Raw genomic sequence first — 13679 nt, 5'->3', positions numbered from 1 at the left:
AATATTAACATAAGAGACTATTCACATTCCAGTTTACATGAAATAAGATTGATTTTGTTTTAAATGCTAGATATGGAGGAACTAAAATTAACCATTTGCCACTTTCGTTAGCTGGAAAAAGATTCCAAAAGCAGCTCCAGTTATACATCATGTTCAGTCTTAGCAACAGGAATCTATGAGAACATTCAAGTTAAGGTTTCATTATCTATATTCACCTTTGTCTGTTTGCACCAAAATGAAAAATGCAAGGAATTTCTGGCTTGTGCGCAGGACTCAGCTCAAAAAAGTTTAATGAGATAACACATTTGGTCGTGCACACAGATTCATACCTCTGCTGACACACAAAGTTGAAAATGTGGGAGGCAAGAAAAGGAGCACAGCACTGATGTAACAATTGCCATCCCAACACAGGCAAACCAAGACTTGAAAAGAAGCCAAAAATACCTAGGAAAAAGTCTAAACCTTAAAAAAAAAGCTTTATTTCACTTACTGAAAAGAGTGAAACTCTCTCTATTGTCTAATGTGTATTTTATGCTCTCTTGTTACCTTCAACATAAGATAAAGAAACATTTATGGACATTATTCTTCTCTCACCAGAACCAGCATTCTACTTTGGAAATGATGAATACTATGTTGATGAGAGTGCTGGCTATATTGAGGTACGTGTCTGGAGGACTGGAACTGATCTGTCTAAAGCTGCCTCTGTTACAGTGCGGTCTCGCAAATCTGAACCAATAACTGCAGAGGGTAAGTTATTGTTTTGCTTTAGCTTCATAATACATCCCAACAACAAATGCTAGTACATTTGGTTTTGATACAGATTCAGCTACATAAGATGAAAATTGTATGTCTCTCGCTCTTAGCAGATCTTTCTTCTTAGAATAAATTAAGTAGCTATGGAATTTCTCTCAAAGAAACAAGTAGGAACAATTGTGAAGTACAGTACTAAGAGAAATGCCTTCAAAATCCTCATATAAAACACTGTCCTACAAAGGCAGTTGACTGCTGCCTCACCAGCATATTCTGGGCACACAGTTATAGTCACTGTCAGCGTGCAGGGTTTGCTCCTCTCGTTTTTAATGTAGGCATTGAGAAATTATTATCTAGTATCCTGCTCAGCAAGAGGATTGATACGGCTGTGTGGTTCAGTGATGCTCTAACAGAACCTTTATCTGCAGAACCAAGTGTTAGTGTACTCTTTTTTTTTTCTTTTTTCTTTTTCTTTCATAAATCACGATGTTTAAAACGAAGACATTCATATAGAAACAGCATAAAAATTATCTTACCTATATGCTTATCCTGAGTGTAACAAGAAAGTAGTTTTTCTCAACTAATTTTCAGTGAGGCAAAATTGTGTAAAACTATTATTTCAGGATTATCTAAACATCAGATATCTATGTATCATATATAACATATATGAAAAATATATTTATAATGAAAAATAAAATTATGAAGTCTGAAAAAATATTCGTAATTTCTGAACTTGCTTTATATGATGTTTATGTTTATATGTTTTTATCTCATCTGAATATTTATTTTATTTCGGGGGGGTGATGGGGCAGGAAATATCTTTCCTTATAGTAAGAATCTTAATTCATTGTGCCAGGACCTCTAGGATTCAAAAGTGGGAATGGCACAGCTCTTGGGCTGTCTAGTCTGTTGGCCACAGCCTGAAAGCTCTGACATGCCTGGCTGCCTGTAAAGCCATGAACCTGGTCTTACACAGAGCAGCAATGGATCTGCTGCACTGAGCTGCTAGTCCTGACATCCTGCCTTAGAGGCTTAGCTCTGAGGTATAGAAGCAGGGACTCTAGGCCTATCTGATGATAGCCTTTAGTCTTGCCAAATTTTGTCAAATTCACAGAATTCCAAACCTTATTTCAATTTCAATGAAACTGTATCCCCCATGTTAAGTCCCAGTCCTTTACTAAATTCCTAGATACCTTTAATGCTTTGGTTCCAAGATAAAGTGTCATGTTTAGGCAGTATCTTGTTTTGTTAGCTTTCTTCTTGCTGGTTTGTTATGGATTAACTTGCTTTGCTTTAAACAAAACAAATAAACAACCAGCCAACAACAACAAACATAAGAGCAAAACTTCTACCTTTGTTACAGAATAGTATTAAATTTCTTTCCAAAAGACTTTGCTTCATCTCCAAAACTTTTTGCTTACTTTAATTTCTTACTTAAAACAAATTTTATTAGTTTTAGTGGAACAACTGTTTCTTTACAACAGAACAGAATCAGCCCTATTTTGTGACTTGAATCACTGAACAAAAAGTATCTTAATATTGACTTGTTTTATTCTATAATCCAATTTATGGATGGTCAGTATTTCCAAACTTTAAAATTATATTAAAAAAATACATTTACCTACAATTAACTGCCTAATGGTAGGTATTTTTATTTTTCATTACATGTGATGCTATTTATTAATTTGATATGGTTTATCTCCTTTCTATTGGTAGCTGGAGTAGATTACGTAGGCATCAGTCGTAATTTGGATTTTTCCCCCGGAGTCAATATGCAGACATTTCGTGTGGTAATTCTGGATGACCTTGGACAGCCAGTGTTAGAAGGAACTGAGAAGTTTGAGCTTGTGCTAAGGATGCCCATGAATGCTGCCCTTGGAGAACCCAGCAAAGCCACCATCTTCATTAATGACTCAGTGTCTGACTGTGAGTAATAATTCTTTTTTAACTTTTCACATTTAAGCAGGAGATAGCACTTGTCCTTTTGAATCACACCAAAGCCAGTGAATCTACACATTTCAGCTACAGATGATGTGTTAGGTAATTTGTTGTCTACCTGTTTATATGTCTGATGCAATGTATTTTAATTAAATTTGAGATAGTGGAGGGGAGATATGATAACATTTTCAATTGTACTTTACGCATGCTTTTTATGTTTTTTCTGCCCAGTACCTAAGATGCAGTTTAAAGAATCTGTATACGTAGGCAATGAAAATGATGGACAGATTTCTGCCGTGATATATAGGAGTGGGGATATCCGATACACATCCACTGTGAGATGCTATACAAGGCAAGGTTCAGCTCAAGTAATGATGGACTTTGAAGAACGTCCTAATACTGACAGTTCCATCATCACATTCCTTCCTGGTAAGCTCTTTATCTGATTTTAGAAGCCTTTAGTCTATCATATTTTATTTTGTTTTGCTTTGCTTTGCTTTGTTTTGTTTTAATTGTGTCTGCTCATAAAGTAGTGTCAAAAAGACCACTCTGGAAAACCAAGCCTTTTCCATACACAATGGGCAGAGTGCCCAAAAATGATGTTGTCTCTTTTTGCTTCACTTCTGACCTAGAGGGATAATCAATAGGAACCAAAGGGATATATCTTCATATAAATTCAGCCTGAGTGCCAGGATCTTTTTGATAGCAAAAGCAGGTTCAGCGTAACAAAATATCAGAAGCACGGACCTGCTGTCAAAAAAGAAACTTCAAAAGCTCTGCTCTTTGTTAAGCAGATTTCTGGCAAATACGTTGAACTTACACTGAAATAGAAACTTGTCTTAGAGAAGTTCCAAACTGGGGGATTCCACTTTAATGAATTTCAATGGAAAGGTAATGATTGCTAATTTTGCTTTCGCTATTATCATTACTTATTAACTTATATGATGTCAAGGTGGATGCCTTGGCCAGCAGAAGCAGCCTGTGGTTCCTTGAGTTTGGAGAAAAGTGCTGTAATAGAGCAAAGAACAGCTAAGTTCTTCATGATATTACTTTAAGAATTATTGCAGGTGAAACTGAGAAGCCTTGCACGTTGGTGCTTATGGATGATACTTTCCATGAAGAAGTCGAAGAACTACGTCTGGTTCTTGGCACTCCAAGAAGCGATTCTTCCTTTGGTGCCTCTATTGGTGAACAAAATGAGACGCTGATAAAGATTCAGGATGATGCAGACAGTAAGAAATTATTTGGTTGTTTATTGGCTTTTAGAAGTCTATTTGTGCTCTCTAAAAACATTTTTCTTCCAATTACAGAGGCTATTATTAAGTTTAGTGAGACCAAATTTAGTGTGAGTGAACCAAAGGACACAAGGCAAGTAGCAGTTGTAAAAATCCCAGTGCTTCGTCTGGGAGACACTTCAAAGGTTTCTGTTGTAAGAGTTCATACAAAGGATGGATCTGCTACTTCTGGAGAAGACTATCACCCTATATCAGAAGGTAGGATCATTCAGATGATTATAACATTGTACTATTTGTTTTTATTCATGACTATAACAAAATGTTTGAAAGATAAAATAACTTTATTAGTAGAATACTTTGCAACCACATCCATTTTGCTATTCAAATTCAGTATGGGCATGATCCCGTGTTGTACACAACAGCCAAATTCCTCTTTGTATATTAGTTATCAGTGAAGATATTTACGAAAGAATTGTGGCTCCTTTGAAAACATCTGCAGCTCAAGTAGCCATGGAAGAAATGTGTGCCACTTTCGTAACCTTTGCAAAATGTAATACCATTACTCTGTAGAAGGATCTGCTCATAGGATATGATTGTGTAGTTGTTTCTCAAGCAGTTCATTAAGCTCATGGCTTTTGCTCTCTGTAGGAATTAATGTCTATTTCTTTTTATTGTTCTACTTTCATAATAATCAAGTTTTCTTTCTATATCTCTGCAATTCACTGCCTGCTGCTCCTTACTAGTAATGAATGAGGAGAGTTGTGTAACAGAATGAGAAATTTCTTAGCTGATAAACTTCTTTCCATTAAATAGCCCACCCAAATGGTTCAGTGAATGAATGATAGACTTTGTAGCACTGAATTTTTTTCTTATGAAGTTTATGATAATACATGATACTAATGTGTGTTTTAAGATTAATCATTCATTGCTAGAGTGTTTTCGCAGGTTTGGATAAACTATTTTGGTGCCCAGTCCAACTGAAAGATAGGACTTATTTTTGAACATCCAGCAACAACATTGAGCTATCTCCAAATTATACAGAAGAGGCCTTTTCCACTAGTGATATTAGAAAAGAAAAATTGTTAGCAATAAGAAAATTATCAACCCAAAGCTTGCTAATTTCAGTCACTGCCTTCTGCATTTTAGAGTTTTGCTCTTTCTTCCTGAAAAACACAGGAATTTTTAGTGCCAGCTAATACTTATTCTATACACGTTACCTGTATGCATTGCCTTGCCGTGCACTGTGCTGTGTGTGCAGTTGTCAGTGCTGTGCACTGACAAGACATGGAAGCAAAGTTTTCAAGGGAAACATGCTAATGCAGTACAAGAGGCTCTAGGCCTCTGCCCAGAAGCCTTTGAGAAAGGTCTGTGATTTGCAGGATTTCCACACATTTCAGAACATCTGTGGATTCAGGGAGCCTGTCTATTCAGCCATGGGTACAAACTGGGTTATCTGAAGGAAGTGGGACAAACTGAAATTCAGTAAAATTATTAGCTCTCCCATAGCATGTTTATTACTATAAGGAGTATTTTCATGGCTTAATAACACTTAAGGCTAAAGGATAATTAGATCACTTAATCAGACTCACAGTGGATTGCAAATTTCTCTCAGTTTCCCACATTTACTTCTGTACTGATCCAAGTAACTTTTGGTCAGAGAATGTAAATCCTCCGGAAAGGGCATCCAGTCTTGGTTTGAAGGCATTGGAGAGGATGAGTGTTTCATAGTGGTTTGCTTCACTTATCTATGCTTATTTCCCATATATACTTCAGCTCTCATCCACTGCTGATTATTGTACCTGTCCCTTTAGAGTGCAGAGCTCTTTTAGCACCTGGTATTTTTTGTTTATGATGGTATTTCAATATACTAATCAGAACATAGCTTTCTGCAAGTCTGGTTTTTAATTTCTTCTGGTCTTCAATTTCTGTTGGTCATTTCTGTGCCATCTTCAGTTAGTTTCACATCCTGTAAAAAATATAGTAGAAATGCACCTACTATTTTAGGATCACTCTCATCCATTCCACACACAAATGTAAAATAGTTTCTGTACTTCTTCCTTTAATAAATACATTAGAGAATGACAGTACTCTTCTAACTCTGTCAGTGTGATGGGTTGACCTTGGCTGGATGCCAGGTGCTCACCAAGCCACTCTATCACTCCCCTCCTCAGCTGGACAAGGAAGAGAAAATATGATGAAAGGCTCACGGGTCAAGGCAAAGACAAGGTGATCACTCAGCATTTACCATCACAGGCAAAACAGACTCAACTTGGAGAAATTAATTTTACTTATTACCAATTGAATGAGAATAGGATAATGAGAAATAAAACCAGATTTCAAAACCCCTTCCCCCACCCTTCCCTTCTTCCCAGGATAAACTTTACTCCCAAATTCCTGTACCTCTTCCACCTAAGCAGCACAGCAGGATGGGAAATGGGGGTTATGGTCAGTTCATCACACAGTCTTTGCTGCTCCTTCCCTCTTAACGGTGGGTCCGTCTTGGAGCCATCTGGCATTGGTCTGTCAGACATGGGAGAAGCTTCTAGCAGCTTCTCACAGAAGCCACCCCTGCAGCCTCCCCGCTACCAAAACCTTGCCATTTAAACCCAATGCAGTCAGCTAAGGTTGAATTCCTTATTCACAATGACCTCCGAAGTTTTTTTCAGAGACAGTGCTTTTCAAAATACAGTACTTTTTGTGTAGCTCTAGCTTTTTGCCTTATTTTTGGCATATACCATTTATTAAAATGCATTTTCATTGATTAAAACCTGGTAATACTTTTTATTTAGAATTCTTCAGTCTTTTGGTCATACACATGTTGCCAACATTTATGTAATAATTAGTCCCAGAGCATTTTCAAAATACTAAATCATATTAGACTAAATCTTGCTCTTTTCAAATGTCTTTTGGTGATTATTATGCCCCATTTTCAGTGAGTTCTACATGTGTCCACCACTATTCATTATTATTATTTTAGCATCAAATAGGTTAAACTAAATACATGAACATCTGTAATTTGAAAAGGGAATATTAACTGCCGTCTCTTCTGGCTGGGTCTAGAATTATAGCTTGTTATGAACAACAGATTTATTTTTTAAATATCTCATTATGTTTTTAGAAATTGAGTTTAAGGAGGGTGAAACACAGCACTTTGTGGAGATCGAAGTTCTCTTTGATGGAGTAAGGGAGATGAGAGAAGCCTTCACTGTTCACCTGAAGCCCGATGAGAACATGGTTGCAGAAATACAGGTATCAAACTCATGCAAAGTCCTCAACAACAAAATCTTATAAACAGGCCTTCTTGCTTTCTGGCTTTACTCTTCTTTTAGGGTTTATACACACTATCTTGGCTTGTATCTTAAAAGACAAAGAGGATCAGCCCAGCTGACACAGTAGCGCCTACCCAAAACAGTTTGTTGGCAAGGCATGATTCAAGAAAGTTGGGACACAAGATTAAAGGGTCTGGTATCTTCAGTGTTCTGAAAAGAAAATAGATTAATTTTACTCTTGCTTCTGTAGTCTGCTTTATGCTTTCCAGTGCCTCAATCCTTTCTCAATAGCTCATCCAGTTGAGGTTTTAGAACTTCTTTCAGGACAATGTTTCAAAGGTTAGACCTGATCAAGGTCCAGCTTGAATCTCCTTGCTTATTTAAATGTTCACAGAGAACCATTTCTGCCTTTTCATTGTCAGACAGCCAAGGCCATTGTTTACATTGAAGAAATGAACAGTATGGCAGATGTCACCTTTCCCTCTGTCCCTCAAGTTGCATCCCTTTTGATATATGATGATACTTCTAGAGCCAAAGACCGAACCAGTCCCATAGCTGGCTATCCTGTCATCTGTATCACAGTGAGTATTTCTGTGGAAAGATGGAACAAAATTAGTATATGGATTTCGCTCAGTGGATTTTAGGCACCCAGTATCAATCCATATTGTTATGAGTCACAGATGAGTTCAAGCTAGAACTGTCCTAAGAGCTAATCTAATTTGCCTGGATAATGAATCAATTTTCAGGAGGACGAAAAGCATAGAAAGATATTTCACTTGTTCATCACTAGGAACAGTTTGATACTCACACTATGTCTATGATTGCATGATCTTGCTATGACCTGCATTATCTTAACTTAATTTGCAGAATTAAAATCACTAGAGATAACAGATAAGCCATTGTTTTTAATAAGTGACACAGACTGGAAGATGAGTAGTGTTTGTTGAAGTATTGCAAGCTTCTTTCATTGTAATTTTGCAACTAAAAGGTTTGCATGAGGAAGGTTTTGGTCCATCTGCATCTTCAGTTTTTTTCTCACACCATTCCTTACACACAGGAATGGATCATATGTTGAATGGTTCACCTAAATAGAAATAAATAACAAAAAAAAAAAAAAAAAAAAAAAGAAATCTTGAAATGCAAAGTATATTTACAGAATTAGATCAAAGGGTGAAATTCAAGTTAAAGTAGCATGTGGGACTGTAGTTTGTGCCTTCATAACTCTGTTAGGTTTTCACCCATAAACTGTAATTTCAAATAATATTTTTATTTCATTAAGAATAATTAGACCTGCCTTTTAATCTACCACAAGCATGCTAAAAGTGTCAGTGTTAAAATAAGATGATTTCTTAAGGGATTTACTGGGGTTGTCAGTTCTACGTTGTTAAGCTTTGAGATCTTTGTAAATTAAAATTCCTGGACCATGAAGGAAGTAAATTGTTAATATATCTGCCTTTTTCTGCAGGCTTGTAATCCTAAATATGAAGACTTTGACAAGACTGGTTCTATATGTGCCAGTGAGAACATCAATAATACTCTGACACAGTACCGGTGGCTTGTAAGTGCACCCACTGGTCCTGATGGTGTGACTAGCCCCATGAAGGAGGTTGACTTTGATACCTTCTTCACTTCCTCCAAGATGATTTCACTTGACTCCATTTACTTTCAAGCCGGTTCTCGAGTCCAGTGTGCGGCTCGTGCTGTGAATTCAGATGGGAATGAGGGTCTTGAGCTTATGAGTCCTATTGTAACTATAAGCACATCAGAAGGTAAGGCATCATCACCTACTACAAAACCCCCAGACCTCTTTTTGATCCCAAATTCTATCGTAACAAAGTTTGGTTACATGACCAGGTGTTTTAACATTACGATCTCAGCTTTTCTTCTGTTGCCTATAGAGATGGTGCAAAAACTTTCCTGTTAGCACAGTAGGGAATTGTAAAAAGAAAATGATTTTCAACTTTGCTAGTTGCCCACATCCTTAAATGATTAACCACATAGCAAACTTGCATGTTCAGTAGAACAGTATATATAATATGCACTGGAATTAATGAAACCTCATTTCTCTTGGCTTTTGAATTCAACCGTAGTAACATTGCAGTACAATCTCAGCTCCTGTTAGACACTGGAGAACCCATATGGGACTGCTCTTATGAATGCCTAGCCAGGAGAAAAGCTTCATTTGGCATTCAGGCCTCACTGGCCTCAGTCACTGGACACCTGACACTCAGTGTCTTCCTTGACTAAGGACTAAAGCAGCTGGTGTCCAATAACGGGACATAGACAAATCTTTTCATGGTTGAGGTATTCATAATATTTAGCCTTCTTTCTCTGATTCTGTCTTTGTCTCTCTCTGATTGTCTGATACCAAATCACTATTGAATTGATGCTGCCTTCCCTCAGCCAGCAGTTACTGTAGTCTACTTCCCTTGCCCAGCCGACTCTTTTCATGAAACTCGTACTGAATAATATTTGAAGCAGAGGTGAAGAACTGACATGCACAAAGTACAGTCTGATAGCATATGCTATTTTGTAGTAGAAGTCACAGATAGTTTTGTTTATTGTATAATATGGAGAATGAGTAATTATCAGCAATCAATTACAGAACACTGTATTTTATTACCCTTCTGCAGTCATTTTGCATTCTCTGTGTCATCTCTGCTGCTTTTGTATGTACATTAAGTCTTCTGGCTTTTGTGAGATCTAACAGTAGATAAATTACATGATTGTTCATTTGAAACATAATTTTAATTTCCTTGGCTTTTCCAACTAAATATTGTAAACATCTTATTTTCAACTAAGTTAGGGCTTTAATGAGCTTAATGGATGGATTTTCTATTTATTTATTCCTGTCCTTTATTCCACATTTTGACTGTAGACTCAAGTAATCTTTCTTTGTACTGTCAGGAATCCTACACCCTAAATAGGACAAGGCTAATTAACTCAGGCTCAGGACTTAATTGTCATGTGTATATTACTTCCACTACCTAAGCTAACTTATGATGTGAAAGTCAACAATACTGAAGATCATGTACAACAAAAAGGAAATTATTAGGTGCTATTTTGAAAGAAGTGCAATGGTTAAAGCAACCTGCCAAAATCCTGTATAGTTTGAGCTTTGAAGATGCTTGACCTCCAGTGCAAAGACCAAATTCTCAAAAGTCAGATTGTGCAAAAAAAAATGTATTTAGCCTCTTTAGCACATCTTTCTTCCATTTGAGAAAAATAAACAAACAAAGCTATTGTATGCAGAAGAGAATCTATTTTTCGTCATCCCAGAAGTTTCCAACTTGGAGTGTTGAGACAGATGAGGCCCACCAGAACTGATAAGTTCTCCAAGAGGAGGGCCTGCATTCTCTTTCTTGTAATCCCTTACAAATGGGCAAAGAGCAGAACATGGAGAAAGGGAACTGGTTTGATTTTCCATGTCAGCTGGTTTCTTTGGCCATCACATGACAATGTGCTATGATTCTTGTTGCCAGAATGCAGACACTTCTACATTGAACTGTGCAACCAGAAGTTGCTTATGTATCAGATCATATTATTACAAACCTAATCTTCTGGTCCTACAAACCAGGACTAATACTGGAACAGGTTGAAATAACACTGGAAAGGATTGCCAAAATAAGTTATAGATTCTTCTTTCTTGGAGAAATTCAAAATTCAACTGAACAAGGCCCTGAGCAACTTGATCTAACTTTGAAGCTGGATTTACTTTACAGTATTTCTAAAGATCCTTTGACACGATTATTCTAACTACATTTTGGTCACTAATGGAACAGGAGGCTCATGGATTCCTATGAAGGCATGTATAGGTCCACACCCCAATCCCGGGCCAAAACAAAATGAACACTGATCAGGTATTTTCTGTAAAGCTATGTATGTGCTTAAGAGGGTGGGAGGAATTAAAGTGTATGTCTCTGAGGATCTCTGTAAGAAAGTATAGCACTTGACACTGACTTTGCAAGCATGCTTGACACATGCGACTGAAAATGTACAGGTGCAGTATCATCACCTGTTTCTGAAAATGTGGTCCAGTTGATCTGGATGATTTCTGTTTGAATCCTCTTTTGCATTAATTCCTGTTCAAACCTCTGGTAAATGCTGCTGAAAAGGGTTTACCTGTCATTAAAGAAAATTCTACTTGTTTTGGAACCTTGTACAGTGGAAAAAGGTACGTCTAAAAATAGTGCAAAGGAAAGTAAGGATTATAGTCTCTGGACATAAAGTAAAGTTACTTTCTCTTTTTTGCATTAGGTCTTTGTCAGCCTCGTGTGTCAGGAGTAGTTGGAGCAGAACCATTCTCTGCCAAATTGCGCTATACTGGCCCAGAAGATCCTGATTACGCCAACCTCATCAAACTGACAGTCACAATGCCACATATTGATGGTATGACATAATAAGCTAATCAGCTGTGGAGTTGAGAGAACTCATAAAACAAGCTGTTATTTGAGCTATTCTATTGGTCATGTCACTTTAAATAGCCAAAATAACATGTGGGACCAGAGAAAAACTTCATGAATGTACAAGTGCAGTTTGCAACAAGATGCATAAGATACTGTGTTAATACATAGTCTTGGATGTTTTCAGATTAATTGCATAGTTTACATAAGTTTGGCTAAACCTACACTTTATAAAACTCCTTTGAACTGCATACAGATATACCATGGAAGAATTTATTAAAAAATATAAAGCCATTTAATTACTATGTGCTTCTGAAAAATATCACACAAAATCCTTACTGAAAATTATGTTGGAGATTTAGAAATATTATATTTGGCATTCAAAGATAAAATTATAGAATCGAATAGAATCATAGAATTGTTAGGGTTGGAAAGGACCTTAAGATCATCTAGTTCCAACCCCCTGCCATGGGCAGGGACACCTCGCGCTAAACCGTGTCGCCCAAGGCTCTGTCTAGCGTGGCCTTGAACATTGCCGAGGATGGAGCATTCACAACTTCCTTGGGCAACCCATTCCAGTGCCTCACTACCCTCTCTGTAAAGAACTTCTTCCTTACATCTAACCTAAACTTCCCCTGTTTAAGTTTGAAGCCATTAGCCCTTGTCCTACCACTACAGTCCCTAATGAAGAGTCCAAACTTATTGTGGATAAGTCTCATACACACTTAGCATATGAACTTTCTTTGAATTCTGAAGTCCATTAATTGCTGTATGTGCAAAATACAGCAGCACTGCATAACTTGCTTAGTGTTTGACAAATGTCAGCTAAATTAAGCAGCTCTGAACACTGAAATTTAGTTATAGTGCTATAAATTAATGTTTTTTTAGGCATGTTGCCTGTTATTTCTACAAGAGAGCTCTCCAACTTTGAGCTGACTCTTAGCCCTGATGGAACTAGAGTTGGAAACCATAAATGCTCCAACCTGTTGGATTACACGGAAGTGAAGACCCACCATGGTTTCTTAACTGATGCTACCAAAAATCCAGACGTGATTGGAGAGACCATTCCCTATCAATACAGCCCAATAATTAGAGGATTCAATACCTTGCGCTTCTACCGCAATCTGAATCTGGAAGCCTGTTTATGGGAGTTTGTTAGCTATTATGACATGTCCGAGCTCCTCACAGATTGTGGAGGCACCATTGGGACAGATGGACAGGTATGAAGCTCTAACTTGATTTTATACTGTGTTCTTAAAGTGAAAGATTTCCTTTATAATGCATCTATGCCTAGAGAAATAAGTGGCTTCAGAATTAATTTAGTTGAAAAGTTGGTTGTTTCTCTTTTCTTAGACTTCCCCCAAGATCAGTCTTATTTCTGAAAGATGTTAATATTCATTAAATGTAAATAGGCTGTATGGGAAATCCTTGTCCAATTGAAGTTAAGAGAATGATTTAGTTTGAATGAAATTTGCTGTGATTTTCTCCCAATACAATTTTGAAGTATTTTAGGACAAACCGATCCTACTTCTACTTCATAGTGAGCCACCTTAGTCTTTTCTTAGAATGAAAACCTAAAGGATTGCTTTTAGCATATTTATACTAGCGGGATGGATATATATACACACACACACACTAAATTAGTATTAGTCATGGTGTATCCTTAAAAAGAGTTTAAAAAAAATTGTGAAGACCCTTCTTGCTGATAACAATGGACTGCAGTGTCCTAGCAGGTGCTTGCCGCTGCTCATCTCTTGCTCACAAGACCTGCCAGGGCAAACAGCACAGTAGTCTTGCATTACTCAGCAAAACATTCCTTGGTCAGAAAGCAAAGAGAAGCTGTCAATACAGAATGGCTGAAGAACAGAACTGTGAAAGTGGTTGGGAAGTTAAGAGATTGAGGAGATCTTCAGGTGTTCTTCGGAGAATTATTTCTAGAAATCCATAGTAATGTGGAAGCAAAAAGGGTGCAGGATTTCTTCTGGTGCAGTGACAGTGATGCTAATCCCTTGTATAACTACTATATAAGCCTGCCTGATCCCACTCAGGCTCTAAAGTCCAAAAGCTGTAGCTATGAAGATCAA

At 37.2% G+C, this 13679-nt stretch overlaps 1 protein-coding gene across 1 annotated transcript in view; it reads left to right on the top strand.

Annotated features, from left to right (window-relative positions):
• The window catches only part of LOC115604455 (FRAS1-related extracellular matrix protein 2-like), a 62149-nt gene that overhangs the window by 27341 nt on the left and 21129 nt on the right, over positions 1-13679 (top strand). The window contains exons 6-15 of the mRNA XM_030477580.1: positions 598-747; positions 2467-2676; positions 2920-3117; positions 3756-3920; positions 3999-4181; positions 7042-7172; positions 7615-7773; positions 8658-8961; positions 11450-11581; positions 12484-12815. Of these exons, the coding sequence (XP_030333440.1) occupies positions 598-747; positions 2467-2676; positions 2920-3117; positions 3756-3920; positions 3999-4181; positions 7042-7172; positions 7615-7773; positions 8658-8961; positions 11450-11581; positions 12484-12815 (1964 nt within the window). The remainder of the gene's footprint in view (positions 1-597; positions 748-2466; positions 2677-2919; positions 3118-3755; positions 3921-3998; positions 4182-7041; positions 7173-7614; positions 7774-8657; positions 8962-11449; positions 11582-12483; positions 12816-13679) is intronic.

The sequence above is a fragment of the Strigops habroptila genome, chromosome 2 (genome assembly GCF_004027225.2).
Source record: "Strigops habroptila isolate Jane chromosome 2, bStrHab1.2.pri, whole genome shotgun sequence".
Classification (NCBI taxonomy): domain Eukaryota; kingdom Metazoa; phylum Chordata; class Aves; order Psittaciformes; family Psittacidae; genus Strigops; species Strigops habroptila.
Note: the sequence above shows the minus strand (reverse complement) of the source record. Positions and strands in the feature narration are given on the sequence as shown.